At 44.6% G+C, this 16,261-nt stretch overlaps 1 protein-coding gene across 3 annotated transcripts in view; it reads left to right on the top strand.

Moving 5' to 3' along the window:
* cadm1a (cell adhesion molecule 1a) overlaps positions 1-16,261 on the top strand; it is a 142,141-nt gene that overhangs the window by 78,134 nt on the left and 47,746 nt on the right. The window contains exon 1 of one of the 3 annotated variants that reach the window (XM_085936383.1): positions 11,839-11,916. The exons of the other annotated variants lie outside the window; for them this stretch is intronic. Within the exon in view, the coding sequence (XP_085792509.1) occupies positions 11,904-11,916 (13 nt within the window). The 5' untranslated portion in view covers positions 11,839-11,903. Of the gene's footprint in view, positions 1-11,838; positions 11,917-16,261 lie in introns of those variants that run through there. 3 annotated transcript variants of the gene reach the window in all.

Here is a 16,261-nt window from a genome sequence, read left to right as displayed (position 1 = left end):
GAGCTGTCAAAAAAAAAAAACAAAGGCAGCCAGGCCGCCCGAGATGTGTCTTCCCATTCAATTAAAGCAACTGTGAAATATTCAGCTGCGTAGGAACACGGGGCAGTGCCGTGGCGTCGTTTGATCTCGCCATTTCGGTGTGATGTCAGTTCATGTAGTTGGTCCACCAGGCTCATTTAAAAAAAAAAAAAAAAAGAGACGTTTGTCCTTATTACCCATGCAAAGAACCTGTAGGCACGCATCAGCATTTCTGAGTCTCTAAAGAAACTAAGTCCACGTTGACTTCCTTCTGGCATATCCTTGCCCTCCCTTAAGTCTTGCTGCCAGTGTGCCCACAATGCAAATATTGACTTGTAAAGAAATAACACTGCTAGCAAACAGGCACGGCATGGCAAAAGAAAGCTGATAGTCAGAGCGGCGTGAGATGGATGACGCCGCCCGTAAGCACTTTGTCAACATTTGCCGCCGGGCCACTAAATGATAAACATCGCGCCGAATCATCCGTCTCGCTGACAAACGCTTTTGCGCGCCGACGCCATCCTTTCCCGTCGCGTCAACTTAACCTGTCAACCTAATGAGTGCCACGGAAAAATAATATTGCCAAGCGGTCGCTCGATTAGTCATCCTCATTTCCCCGATCAGTGTTTGCGGAGTCTGGCTTTTGTTTTGTAAAATCGAGGTACACGAGACCTCGTCAGCGGCAGTGATGCATGGCTTGCATTAGAAGTGCCGGATGCCTCGAGTAAATTGTTTCTACCGTGTTTTTTTTTTGTGTGTGTTTTTTAAGTCATACTTCTCCATTTGGCTGCCAAACTAAAACAAATGCACATTTTTAATTGAGCCGTCAGCTGTCAAGCGGCAGCTAACGCAGTCCTCTCAAAACGTTCACAGTAATTACCTTGCAGTGAATTTATTTATTTTGGGGGCTTTGTGGTTACCCCCCCTCTCATCAATTTTGCAACTGGAATCAATTATTTAATATTTTCTCCTTTCTCATCTCTCCTGTAGGTGAGTGTCAGTCAACGACTTGTGGATTATTCCAGTCAGCTCCTTGCGCATGGTTGTGATTCTACGATCAGGTTTGGGGGGGGGACTAAATCGGGGAAAAAAAAAAGTACTTTCATTTTTGGGGAGGGTCTGGGGGGGGGGGGAGTGAGGCTGTGATTCCGATCAAAGGTAAAGCAGGCCGGAGCTTCTGTCCCGCCGCCTGACAGGTTCTGGTTTCCTGTCGACTTGAAGACACGTGGAGATAAAAGTAAATGTCACGGGTGACGGAGAGCTTTGGTCTTTGTCACACGGCCGCCGGTTTCATTGCGACTCGATCGCCGCCGCTGACGTTCAAGAAACCCGGCTGACGGCTGTAATTGCCGCTACTTTGTCTCCGTTTTGCAGTGGGAGCTTGTTATTCACTTCAGCGATCACCTCCTGCTTTTTTTGTTTTACAGCAGTGAGCTGATTGTAATTGCCGAGAAATATTATGGAAGTCAACATTAGAAACTAGAAACACTTTCTTACCACTCATGACCGTTGTCTTCTCTACCATTAATTATTCATGAAAATGTAAAGGTCATTTGCATTAGTGTGTTATTGCATCAGTGAATTTTGGTAGCCGTTTGAATTAATTAGTAGCTCAGTTTTCAAAAGGTCGTTGACCCCTGATCCACATGATAGTTATTCCAAGTAACAGAATGATGTTAAATGTTCATTTAGCCACTCAATTGCTCTTGTTATTTTACATTTTCTCACACTATTTTTTACAAGTAAAGCTATTCTGTGTTGTTTTAATATTTCTGAGTGTCTGAAACGGATTAATTGGATTTACATTATTTCCAACTGGAACTATCGCTTAGGATTTTGTACAGTTCGGTATCAGTCAGACTTTATCACGACAACGAAGAGTGTGTCAAGACTGTTGAAGCAGCAAACTACTTGAGCCTAAATTAACATCAGCTTTTGAGAATCAACTAAATTGTTGTTATCGATCAAGTGCCACGTGAAGCAATTTCTTAATTCTGAAAAATGATGAATGAAGGAGGATAAGGTTTCTTCACTTAGATTCAAATGATGCGTTTCATATTCACACTGGCACGCCTCGCACTCATTCGTTAGCCTTTTTTTCCCCCCACCCTCTCTACCTCGCTGATGAAGAGCCCCTTCATCCAAAAACACTCAGCAAAGTTCGAGGGCTGAGGAGTTCGAAAAATGACGAGCCTTTCATCTCCAAGTTTGCAAATTGGGAGTCCCACCGTAATTTGAATGGAGACGTTGGCCCGTTTTGCTTTTTCTCGTTGTTTTGCGTCCACAAAAAAAAGGAAAAAAAAAAAACCCAAAACGATTCTCTGATGAATCATCACCAACTGTGATGGCGTAAATCTTTAATCGCTGTAATGAACTTTAGAGTATGGATTCGAAAAGCCATTTTACTGATAAATGACCTGCGCTGGGCTCCAATACTGGGATAAATCATAAAAGCCGCTTTTTTTTATATTCCGTCGCAGAACCGCCGATTTTAATAATGGACTTGAGAGCGCCGCTGCAGCGGCTTTTGATAAGACAGGAAATGACCTCGTCCAGTTTCAATCCCAAAAGAAAGCGTCGGCTGCTGTTCATGGGGTTAGTGCTCGGATAGAAGCTGTGCTTTGGCGCCATCTCTTATGGAATGGAGCGTGGTGCCGTCACCCAACATACGGATTCACCTCTTTCACGGCATCGTTAATATAGCGTTATTAATATTCTGCTTGGCTTTTCAAAAATGGCGCCCCCCGAGGTCAAAGCCTTCATCTTAACCTTGGTGAGCGTGCGTCACCTTTAATTCCTGCCGCCGTTAATTGCGAGCATTCGTCACCGTCCTTCCACCCAACACAATAATAAAATACGACCGGCGCGTTTCCGCCCGAGTCAGCGCTTTTGCGTTTGTGAATGCGCTCGCCTTGTTTAGAGCTCATATTTCAGCAATGGGAAGTGAGATTGTGGGGTGTTTTTTTTTTTCTCCCCGTCCTCACCGCCGCCACCTGTATACATTATGTATGACGTTTTGATTCATAGCTTTTGCAAAAAAAAGCTTGCATCTTCTAGAGCGCACCGGATCGGGCCAGGGGGTCCCGCTCAGCCCCAGCTAAATGAGGTTCCTTCTCAAGCGCCAGCAAATGAGCCACAAAATGGAAGCGAGACTAAGCTGGCTTTTGTTCCTGGCCGCGACACGTGTTCCGGCTGCCCACGCAGATGTAGCGCCACCTATTATTGTCCGACCTCGACAGGCATTACAGAGCTTTTTATTTTTTGCCGCCGCGCTCACCTAAAATCATGTAATAGATGCGGACCATGACCTGGGAATGATCCCTTACGTAAACATCAATTTTGTCAGAATTAGAACTGGCCTTCAATTCTAAGCACAAAGGAAAAATATGCCAGGGAGTTTTTGTGAAACTTCATTTCAATTGCTTCAAGCAAGAGTCCAATACTTAAATAAATCCACGCCACTTAATCAATGAATTTGAGTTTCTCGGTTGAGTTAAAAAAATTAAAAAAAATCTTAAAGAAAATATAGCATGTAAATCTCCAAGGCGTTTTTATGTTTCTCTCCTTTCAAGTCTCTGTGAAGATTCCCGCCTGCCTACTCGTGGGAGAGCAATCCGAGCTCTTTTTCATACTTTTTATTTTTTTATGCATCCCACAAAGTGCTCGTGCAGCCCCTTCAAATCTTGGTTAATTCTAATCTAAAGAGCCTGTCAAGATTTGGAGAGGTGAGTGTGACTTTCTCTACGCTGGCTCCACTTAGGCTTTGTTTTGTACGCTGGGGGACTTTAGATATGCCAAGTGTGCCACCGTTTGCCAAAAAAAGCCGGCTGGGCTTTCTCCGCGGGGGGTCCGAGAAGGTACGTGGAAATGGCGCCGATAACAGCCAGGTAGTTTACGAGGATCCCGCCTCACCGGCGGGACCACTTCCCTTTTACTAAGGAGCTGTTCTTTTGCCAAATGACGCGTGCCACTGGGTTTCATTTTCCGAGCATCCCGCCGTCGCCGCCACCTCTTTTATCGAGTCGCTTCCCCATTCGAAAGCCTCCTCGTTCGTCTTTTGTGAAATGTGCGCAAATCTCGTTCTACCTGCCCGCTCTGACAGCGACAATATAATGCACCAGCGAGGATCACTGCTCAAGTTGTTGGACTACCACACTTGTGCATTCTTTTTCCATACATTGACGTATTTGACCCAAAGATGTAGATATTCTGGAAGAATAGCAATTGTTTTTTTCCCATTGTGACTCTAAGCTGCACTATTATGCAATGGTTTGACTAATGAATATTGAAAAGGAGGACTCGACCGATTAATTAGCTTTTTTAAATTCGGCAAAATTGATATTTATTTCATTATTTTAAATGAGGTTTTTAGTTCACAAGCTGCCATGTCCCTTCTGGGTGGGTATTTATTATTTATCCACACATGCAACGCCCACTGTGTGTGGGCACACACTGCAGCAACCACAGTTGTAGTGTTGCGTTCATGTCATCTCTATTAGACGCACACACACTTGCACGTTCCGTAACATGGCTTTAGGAAAGATTAGCCGGGATTAGATTGGATCTGTTTGCAGGACTGAATGGGAGAGGAGAAAATATATTCAAGTCTGATAAATTGCAATCCTAAAATCTGATTAGTCGTGATGTAGCAAAGCATTCAATTATGGCCCCCTGCCCGATTCGGTGTTTCGCAGAATTTGGACTTTTGAACATTTGCGATTTTGTCGACCATGCAAAACGTTATGTGAAGGTTGTGTAAATATTTCTTCTAGAAATAAGAACACTCTTGTGTATATATATATATATATATATATATATATATATATATATATATATATATATATATATATATATATATATATATATATATATATATATATATATATATATATATACTTTTATGTCTTATTTCAAAATCCAAAATGGCATCACAGTGTCAGAGAGCCCAATTCCCGAGGCTGGCTCAGTGGCCTGTGGTTGACATGACACATCCTCGAACCCCGCAGCCATGCCCTGAAGTGGCTTTTGCAGACACATACACACACACACGCACACACATTAAAGAAGGATCAGATAACTTGACTCAGGCTCGCTGACCGTGGAATGATGAGTGGGAAGTCAGCCCTCTCGCTGTCTGTCTTTCCACTACCTTCTTTTTTAGCGACTCCCACCTTTCAAGGATTTCCAATTTGTTCCCACTTTTTCCAGAGATGGGAAAAGATCCAAGAGTGGCACTCACGATGTTGAGACAGGGGTGCAGGGATTTTAAACTTCTCTTCACACTGTAAGCGATAAAACTTTTGATTTTCAATTCTATAAGGCAATGGTTCCCAAACTGGAGTCCCTGTTTATAATATCATAGCATTTAGAAATTCAATTTTACAAGCACACTAGTGGCGCAACACATGTAGACAGACGGCACCTACCGAAGCCAGCAAATAGTGTCTAATATCGAGTGTCCAAGAGTTTTATACCACTTCTTTTCACATTCGCGTGACTTTTTGAAAAGGTTGTATTGAGCTCCAATTTCACCAAGGACTACCACTTAATTGACTCTTCTAACAATCTGCAGTTGAGTAAACAAATGCTGCCGGCAACTATTCGAGGAAATAAAGTAATCGATTGTTAATTTCCCCTCTAGTCAATCAAGGATGTTTTGCTTTAATTTGGTCTCACGAAACGCTACTTTTACGTTTCTGGTTCGACTTTGTCCCCTCATTTAGTATCTAGCCATTTATACGCATTGATGAAGTGGGCCTAAAAATGTGGCGATGTAAAAAAAATTGAAGGGTTACTCATAACTATTGTGAGTTGTCACCCATTTTTAGCTCCTCCCAATTCCAGAATCCATGTCTTTGTCAGTCCATGTTTATCAGAACATCCTTAAGAAGTCGCCTCGACGGCCGACGACGATTAATTCCGTCGAGCGAGAAGTCTGTGACACTTTTAAAAGGGGGGGGGGGGGGCTGCCATTTGATATTCATGAGGGCCCATCCCGTTTCAGCCGTCCCCTCCGGTGACGAGTGACAAAATGTACTTCTGCTCAGTCCCGGACCTCCCGCCGATGTTTAATTGCAGATGGATGGTTCGTGTCCATTGGGTCTTGTGTGTAGGACCGTTTGGGTCTCAGAGTTGAAGGATTTGCAATCTGGATGCTGTTGTCGTCGGCCCCAGGGGTAAGATGGAGAGGCAAGCTCTCATTGGCTAGACTAAATCTCACCCCGTTCAATAAAGAGCATTGATAATCATTTCATTAAATGGCCCAGTGAACATTTCACCATGAATGCATTGCATGGGAGCCCCTTGAGATTTTATTCAAGGACACTTCGGCCTCAAGCGTGTGTATCGTGATGTGAAGATCTAGTTGTAGAAAGTGGCACAAAAATGACCCCGGAAGTCTCTCATTCTTAAAAGCCAACCGAAAATAGGCCATTTTATTTTGAAGCAGCCATTTTAAAATGTTCCAAAGCAACAGGGGGGCTAACGGAGTAAGCATCAAGGGCTTGTTCTCCTTTACTTCAGGTTGACATTCTCCGCTGTTTGCCATCTGATTCCCTCATTTGCACTTGCACTAAAAACACCTTTCGCAGCTAATAAGATTCACAACGCCGGTTTGTTGTACTCGGGTCGTGATATTTAGAAGACGGAACAGCATGCTGATGAGCCTGCTGAACTTTCCATCTGACGCTTAATGTGTTGTCGGCGTGCGCTCGAAGGACTTACTTACAGCAAAGACTTGAACCTAGCCAACTAGTAGAGAGGAGCCCTAATGTGTATATTACCGTAGTTCGTTCGTTGCCACGGATTTTTATATTTACACGTATGGTTCCTTTGTTGCCGTCACCAAGAGTCAAATGACCAAGACGTGATATTGGGGTTTGCATTTAGGCATGAGGTTGGGTATGTTTGCAAATTCATATCAATGAAACGCTGCGGGGCCACATTTCATCCCCACCGTCTCGTATTTGATTTGTTTTCATTGCTTCGCTCGCTCAAATATTCCATTTTGATTCCCGTATCCGGGGAGCCGCTTTTATCACGTTCCTCCGTCGTCGTGTTGTCGGTGATTAAGGTCAGAGCTGTCCCTCATACCTTTATTGACATTATTCTTCAAATAGTGTTTGTTGCGAGTCGACGACAGCGGCGGCATCAAATTAAATATTGATGCTGCTCGGGCCTGTCCGCGATAATCTGAGAGGAAAACTCTACCGTTGCCTCCTAAAACATAACAACTATTCACTTTAGGGCCGAGCTGCTCCCCTGATTAGATTGCTTTTGTTCGGTCGCCGGGAAGCTGACAAGCACAAAGACCGTCACTTAAAAAGCTTCCGGCAAGGAACGCTATTTGCTGATAGTCGCTGACAGAACTGGGGGATAATGCCTACTAGAACGACTCGAGATTTTTTTATCATGGGCTACAATACGATGACATCGACGTCATTGTCATATCGGTCAGGATGATGTAATGAAACACAAAATAGAATGAATACGTTTGAAAGTAAAACTGTTGCACAATAATCCTTGGCCCATCTGTTCGTTTACAAAATCAAACATGGGTCTCCCTCCTCGACGAGAACTGCACAAAAAATAAAAGTCAGCATGCCTGAATATGGAAAGCTGCTGATTAGAAAAAATTATTTCCACCAGGAGCCGTCTCGTGTGCTTCTCATAAAGAGCGCTGTGCTTTTAAAGGTGCATTAGCTTTAGCATTAACAAGAAGACACCTTGTTATTTATCCTTTATTTGATGTATGGCACGCGCTCATTACACGCGAGGCAAATTCTCTCCTGGGAGCAATAAAAGTACCCCTCCCGTTGCATTTTCATTTTGCACAGAATCCATATTTAATAGCCATCTAGTATATCACACTTGGCCGAGCCCCCGGCCGGCCTCTCGCTTTATCTCTCAGCTCGCGGCCCTACGGAGAAAATATCTGCGTCCCAGCGGTAGTCAAGAGCGGTGACACCTTCCCAGCATGGTCGACAAAGTCACGGCATCCCGCGCTCGCCGCTGAGGCCGGCGCCCGGCGCAGTCGGCGGTGCCATAAATGTCACTCAGACTTTGATGGGCCCTTCCTGTGGATCGATGCCAATATGTAGCTGACCGCCCCGCGGCAGCCGTTCATTCAAGTCGCCATCTATCCATTCTCCCTGGCTTTGTTCCTGCCTCACCCCCTCCCCTTTTTACTTTCATCTTTGTCCATTTATATCCATTTGCCCCCCCCCCCGCAAGCCACCACTGTGAGTGGTCACTCTGGTAGCTACTCTTGTTTGCATGGATCGGCTGCACGAATTGGTAATTCTAGTGATTTGTGAACTTTTGACACCACCTTGTACCACCTTCCATCCTGTCCCAATCCCCAAAACAACACCCTAATCGATTAATCAATCTTAGTGGTAGGTTTAATTTGACACTTTGATCAATCACAATTTTGCAATATCTCGCATGTTCATTAGCTTTCGCATTGTTATTATACACTATCATCTCACCCGAAAGACCCAGTGCTGTCATCTGCTGGGCTTATTTATTTGTTTCTTTAATTATTTACACCTCTGCGATAGGTTAAGAACACTAATTCAGAAATAACATTTGACATTTTATCGCAGTTTATTAGTTAACCACCATAGTAGCAAAATAATTGGCATCATGACACCTGTCGGCGTCCTGTAGATAAATCAGCCACACGTTACTTGCTCCTTATTGCTCTGGAGCAGTCCACTCTCATTAGCAACTCGGGGGCGCTGAAAGCCACCAGATAATGAGCGGTCATGGTCGGTGTGACATGTCAGCATGTTTCTTTTTGCTTACAATGCAGGAAAAATAAAAGACTGACTGGTTGAAGAGGGGTGTGTGCGGGGGGGGGACGCAAAAGAAGAAGCTGCACCAGAATGGGTCCACCACTGGCACAAAATCAATGACATCCAGGACCCAGTGAAACTAATCACATGGGCATGATGAGTGCAGACTGAAAGGCTCGCTTGTGTGGCGGTATCTTAACACTCCCGCAAAGTTAATTACGCCTGAGCAGCTCGTTCTCATTCCGGGTCGTCAAACGCTGACACTTTGTCCTGACCCCGAATGCGTAAAGAAGTTCACGACGCCACTCCCCCCACCGTGTCATCCGCAGTGGGACTTTAATGAACTCGGTCACCGTTAAAGCCGTCGGTGTCAATGTGAGAGGTCAACGCAGATGCTCCCTTGCACCCAGAGTGCACATTTCAACCCAACAAGTCATATTTAATTGATGTCACTGAATGTACAATAACGGCTTGAGTAGTGTGTGTTCTTTAACGGGAGTTTTCAACCAAGGTAACATTCCGACACAAAATTGAGCTTTTGGTTTTGATGCGTGGTCCTTAAGCCTAGGTTACAGTTGGTAAGTCATATCAGTAGCAAATAAATACATGTACCTCTCAAAATAGGGAGAATTTATGAATGAGATACTAAGCACATCATTGAAATGATTTTTTTCATACGGGTATTGCTTGTTTGAGTCTACATTGCATGAAAGTACCTTGTCCCACTATGGAGGATGGAGACTCAAGGTTGTTTTTCTTATTGATCATCGAAATAATTTTTATTTGGTTTACTCGGAAGCCAAATAATGTCATTTATAGGACACAATGGCCACCCACTAACTGAATTGTACCAGAGATGCAGAAGTGGGTCATGTGTGCGACATCGCTCCTCTTGTCACCTACTGTGATTTGCTTCCTGCCCGACAGTTTTATTTTTAGTGTCGACCTCGTCCGAAACCACCCGGGTCGTCATTGTCGGTTGATTAGAGACGGTCGCGGGAAAAGGAGGATTGGGTTTATTTTGAAAGCAAAGTCCATCCTGATACCCTGAGGTGGTGCAATGGTGTTGTTTCTGATAAATTGATTGGCTTGATGTTGGTTCGTTCGTGAAGCTTGGCAATCTTTCATCTCAGGCATTTGGACCTCTGGTCACTCAAACCTCATTTTTTGCGAGCACCTTGAGGGACGCGTGGCGGAGTCTTTGCGAGCGCTGCGGTCATCAGTTTGAGTCCGTCGCTGGACTGTCCTGACAAGCCTTCAGGCTACCGATCGATACGACTTCAGTCTCAATTACGCTCGCAGGTAGAGCGCTACCTTTGAGTTTGGATGTATACAATTTGGAGTTAAGGCAATTAACAAAGCTGGAACGGTTGCCGTGTGTGATGTCATATCACTCGAGCTGTCAGCTTACCTCCGTCTACCCGACGTTCAAGGATTAAATGAGCACGAGAGCGGTATGACGGTAAATGTCAGGGGCGGGAGGGAGTTTGTCATCACCATCAGCTTAACCACGTTTACGGTACGACTGTAAAATGGTGCTCATAAAATCCTACATCCGTTTTGTTGTGGGGGCTCTTGAAGGGAACAACGCGGGAACATCAAATCATTGTGGTGCCTATACTGAGACGCTCTTTTTCATGCGCCAATCAATGCTATCTGGTCCTTCTATAAAAGCCGCCGATATTGGATCTAGCGATGGCTGACTGTTGGAGCGAGATAAGGCCAAAGTCATTCAAGCTGTTGAGCACCAACAGGCGTTGTTGATGTCATGTTGATTATTGGGCCTGTCTCTATTCATATGAAAGCCCGCTCAACCTTGAGACTGATGGCGACTTTGTTTCTCTTGACTAGTGTGTCCCGATCAATCTTTGGTCCTATTATTTTTGTCACCTTCCCCGTTGTACTCAATCACTGGGAGGTCCTGATTCACGTGTGCTCTGGCACATGCATAAAGTGTGATGATTATGGTCAGATGTGTGAGTGTGAGGAGGTCATGCGGACTGCTGATTGCCCAGATGGCGCGCTCGCCGTCAGTCTCTCGCCGGTCACAAATGCCAAATCCATCATGGCTCGTGCGTAAAAAAAAAACGTCCCCCGTCGACGCGGGGGCACGCGGGAAGCAGTTTCGATTAGGTTGAATGGACGCCGAACAAAAGGAACGCGGGTTGATCCATACTGGTTTCGATGAGATCTCCCGATGGCATGAAATATGAATGTAGCGCTCGTTAAGTCAGCCTACTCATGTAATTAGTCATGGCATAGATGGCATGAAAGGGTATATCACTAGCTCATCTCTGATAACGTCTCAACTCGTATTTCATTCAATGTGCCCCGTCCATGTCTGAGTAAGATTAGAATGCGGATGGTATGCACCCAACGAACGTCATGTGCTTAAAGCTGCCCAAGTACACTGCGATCAAACGTGTTTAGTTTAGTCGTCAGTTGAGATGTGAATCAAAAGATATTTCCATATATCGGTGGGGACAATAGCGGAACGATTCGCTGTCATGCAATGAGAGTAAGATTCCCGACGAGGTAACGTGAAGTCCCCCCCCGCAGAATCTCTCCATAATGACTCAGCAAGACTGCTTTAAGAGAACGCAGCTGTTGGCATGAGCTTTTAAAAAAAGCAGTCGTTTGAATTTCCTCTACCGCATCAACCATGCGGACTGACTTAGCAGATAGAATGTTTGGCATACTCCATACATGTAGAGAGGAGAATGAAATTCATCCCACCTTTTCCCACAGTGGAAGGATTTCAGCCCTATTTACATGCATGTACGTAATCCATCTGGGCGAAAGGGGGGTGGTCTCTTTTGATGTAAGACTCTGCTCAACAAGCATAGCATCGCTATTAGCCCGCTTGAAAGCATGCCACGCCATGTGTTTGCATGAGCGATGTCATGCGTTATTGAGGACAAACCGTGCTCTCCCACTAGAAAGACCAAAGCGCCGTCTATATTTAGCCGGCTGGTCATGTGACAAGGGTACGTATGGCGCTGTAGCTCGCTCAATCGCTAGCAAGCGCCTCAACAATCCAGCAGTGGATGATCCACCTGCAGCTGCTGTGGGGGCCGTCAAGCCCAGATGGCAGCGAGAGGTTGGAATTAAAACATTTCACTTCCTGCCGCAATGTTACTAAATTGCACTGGGATTGTGTCTCTGGATTCAAAGCCGGCCCATCTGCCACTGCTTTAGCACCCAAACCATAACAAAGAGACTCCTGATATTCTAATCCGAGGGGATGCCAGGACAAAAACACTTTATTGTATTGCCAGAACATTGAGAGGTTTTAAAAAGTAGCAATTTATTGATAGTTTATAATTTATTGAGTCAATCAATGAAATTCCTTGTAGACTCAACTTTCTGGGTACCTGAATCTTGAATGTACATCTTCCTTTTATTTACTTGTATTTGCTGCTCTCAACTTCTGTTCTGAGAATATGTGTTGTATGAGTCACTCTAAAACAGTAACGCTATGAATCCTTCATGCAGTATGTCCGTCCTTCTGTTGGGGCTAATTTGAGATCCAGAACCTATTGACATTATTTGCGACGTTCTTCGCGAGTATCTTTTCTGCTATATCACCGTCCTTTTCATGATCTCCTGAGATGAGGCGGGAGCGTGAGGAACTCCAGGACCAGAATCCACGGAATGTATTCGAGTGTCATGAAAGTGTTTGCTTTTCAAGAACCCGATCATTAGTATGCCAGGAAAGGCAGCGCAAAGACAGAAGCGAGTGAGTGAGCGAGGCGTTTGGGCGGGCCTTTTGTCTTTTGTGTCGGTGATGTCGCCTCATGACTTTGCGGACGAGGCGCTGCGGAAAAGACAACCGAATTTGATTGTTAGCCTCGGTGGCGGGCAAAACCTGGCGGTTAGGGCCAGCCCGGCAGCACCGGCTGTCATTCACGGCGCTCCGCAATCAGTTTTCTGATGGATGGACACAAAAGCAGGCGTGTAAACACATCCCTCTCTCCCTTCGCTTTGCATTTCAAAGCCGCTGGCAATGCACCCCGCTCAAACAAGCGCCATCCGTCCCAATAGCGTTGGCGGTTCTTTACGCTCACCTTTGATTTGTGGCCATGTTTTTCTCTCTGGCCCATCACCAGAAAGCTGCTGGAATGACGGATTGAACTTTGTGTGACGAATGTTCTCAGGGAAAAAGGTAGGAAAATGCGAGGCCACGGATGGCAAGACGGGGATTTTTAAGGCTAACGGAGATCAGAAGGTAAACAAGGGGTTCTCTGTCCTCCTGTTTTAGAAGATTTTGATATTAGAACGGGAAGAAACTAGAAAAACAAAGAGCATTTTCCCCATTTGTCAGATTTCACGGTTCCCTAAACAACATTCTCAGAAGGCAGACTGACCAATATCACACCAAGTAAAATCAAGGTATGCTGCTTTTGCTACTTTAAAGGCAAACTTTTATTTGATGTGTTTCCAAACATTGGTTTGTATTTCTCCTTCTCTAAAGCCTAATGGACTTTTTAGGGAGTCTTAGAGAAATATTCATTCCAACGTTGTTTTGGTCATTTTTCTCACCTTGCATTTGTGAACCGAATCCAATGCCGATTTTCATTTGAGCATTAAATTCCCCAGTTGTTTCCGTTCCACCGACAATAGTCCCTCCCCTTCTCGTCTCGTCTCCCCTCGTCACTTATCAGGCAGCACTGTTGGCCTGTTAGGTCTAATAAGTCTGTTTGCCTTTGCGCTCGCAAGGTTGGCATGGCTCCCCACAGCAGAAACAGGAAAGAAAAACCTCAGGGGGCAGGGCTTTAATTAGGCCCCACCACGGCAGGCTGGCGGGTGGACGCTCATGCTAATGCCGACCGGCACTGTGCATCTGATTGCGTACTGAGATTTCTCAGAGTCATTTGATGAACTCGTCTTGTTTCTTCTCGCCCACATGTTTCAGAGGCTGGTTCCTTTAAATGATGGATCTGGTGGGCTTTGCTGCGGTCGGAGTTTCCTCATTAGTATTTCGGAGGAGCACCGACATTACCCGCGAGGTTCCCTCACATATTCAGCTACCTTTAAATCTGGGGACGTGGGGTGCCGAGGAGATTCGGAACCCCCATTGTTGAAGTTCAGGAAAAATACTGCCATCCAAAACTTTGGAGCTTCTGCTTATGTGTCACATAGACAATTACCGCTGGCTGAATTGTGTTAATGCTTCGCTAGGAGCATTGAATGAATTCTAAAAAATGTGATTCAAGAACCAAACCTCTGCAGTCATTTCATATTATATGATGGTGTCAATTTGGCCTCGTTCTTTCTGTTTGCCTATTCTGAATTGATCGCTTGATTGAAAAAGCATGAAAGCTGTGATTGGGAAAAAATCTAATCAAACACAAAGCGTGGAGGCTTGTTATCTTCTCTCAGAATTCAACTCAGACTGAGGCAAGCCCTGGGGCGACTGATCTTTGATTTGGACCAAAGGACACATCTCTGACATCTGCCCGTCGAGGGTTATGCTCCCCATATCTGTTTGTCCCCTGTCTTTGCTTTTAGACGTGATAAGATCTAGCACGTGGCAAGATACCTACAAAAGAGCAGAATCCAACAGTTCATTTCTGTGGAAAATAACACGTGAATTAACCCGCAGGTCTCATTACCTCAAAAAATCTATTCTCGGCTGTGCAAGACAAACCAATGACTTGTTTGAAATCTTTTTAGAGCTTTTTCCTTTCAGCCTGCCAGTATGGCCAAAAGATTGTTTTTATACGGCGTTATATAAAACTCCGATGTGCTCGGCCGCCAATCAAACGTAGCTGTCGGCCAAAAGCGGGAGCACGCCCTGGCTTTTGTGAGCGTGTTTGGACGCGGACAACGTCTAATAACCGTCTTCACGCTTGAAATACAGATTTACATTAAATGGATTTGAAGTCGTTTATTGCAGTTTGGGGGAGAAAAACAAATACGAGAGTCTTTCCCACTGTTTGTTGGCATGTCTTGTTCTTTGCTGTTTGGGATTTTTTTTATGTGTTTGTGCAAGACACCGATTAGCTGTAAAGATGCACACCTGCTCTTCATATCTGGGTCTCCAAAAAATAAAAAATAAATCGCATTTGTCTGCGATTACCACCTGTCAGTACCTTCTGCAGACAGAAGGCCCCCCTAACAGCCTCTCGCCTGCCACCGCCCCGGCGACGACTCCGTCAATTTGCCAAGCACGTTGAAGCGACTGATGTCGCCAATGTAGCCATCAGAACGGTAGCCACGGCTTATTGATAGCATCGATAGCAAAGTGCTCAAGATGGGATTGAGTGTTCTTGGACATGTTTAGAAACTGCCACATGGTTCCCTCCTTTGGGGTTATTTTCCTCCCAGTAGAGTTCAGTCTCACTGGCATTGCTAGTTGAACAACAATCAATCAGTCAAATGGATTGTCCAGAGTTTCCCACTGTCAAGTTGGATTAATATGGATTTGTGATTGTGTGCATGTGTCGGCAGCTCAGCATGCACACCGACTTAAGACGAGCTCCTTTAATAAGCATTTTGCTCCCTCCAAATATCGTTGGCTTTGATGGGTTTTATTTTTTTATTATTCTTTTTTTTTTTATATCCGGCTTAGCAGTCACGATTTAGTGCTGTGTGGCATGCATGATAAATGTAATTAATCAGCCACTGATAACTCACTCAACATGGCAGCGGCTCGCTCGTCGCAATTGTCAGAGTGAAGTGAGCCGGCGCTCTACACGACGTGTTCTGTGTTTAATTCCAATTGTTTTATTATTTCTTTGAATATTAATATTAGCCATATGGGTACGTTTGAAACAAATGCTACTTCATTTCAATTGAGTATTCATTTTTATTGATAGCAGGCTCAATAAATAGCTTTTATCATCTGATAAAATAAACGGACAATGGGGAGAAAGACGAATGGTGTTACAACAAAGCGTCTATGTTAATTGCTACTGTAACAAATGGCCCTGTCCCCTGAGTTCCATGTTACGCCGTGTAATTATTCTACATTTAATAGGCGCATCCTCGTTATCGTGCAGGACCTCGGTGATGTACAACCGTTGCGTGGGTGCTTTTTATTTCCTGTTTGTGCATGGCCCAATGCACGCCATCAAATAAAGCTCAGTTAAGACACTATAAACCACAATATAAACATTTTTATTCAAATGGGGGAATTTGGACTTTCCCGAGACAAAACAATCCTTTGGGCTTTGTTGTAAGTGCGGCTTTACAAATAACGCAGTTTGATATTTGCTCTACTCTTTGAAGCCGATTTGAACAGGGATGAACCCATTTCATATGCTCGTAAATCAAACGAAAAGTCATAAGGTGCAAGTTGGTTGATTGCTTGCTCTAAGTCAAGATACCATTGTTGCTTTTCCATCAATAAGACATTCTCTCTCTCTCGGCTTAAGAATAGTGCGTGACAGGCTCGGGGGGGGGGATTTTTGAGTGACAAATTGAATTAGTGCGGGATGCTG

Source organism: Syngnathus leptorhynchus, chromosome 17 (genome assembly GCF_054491065.1).
Source record: "Syngnathus leptorhynchus isolate UIUO chromosome 17, UIUO_Slep, whole genome shotgun sequence".
Lineage (NCBI taxonomy): Eukaryota > Metazoa > Chordata > Actinopteri > Syngnathiformes > Syngnathidae > Syngnathus > Syngnathus leptorhynchus.
This window is presented reverse-complemented; position numbering and strand designations above follow the sequence as displayed.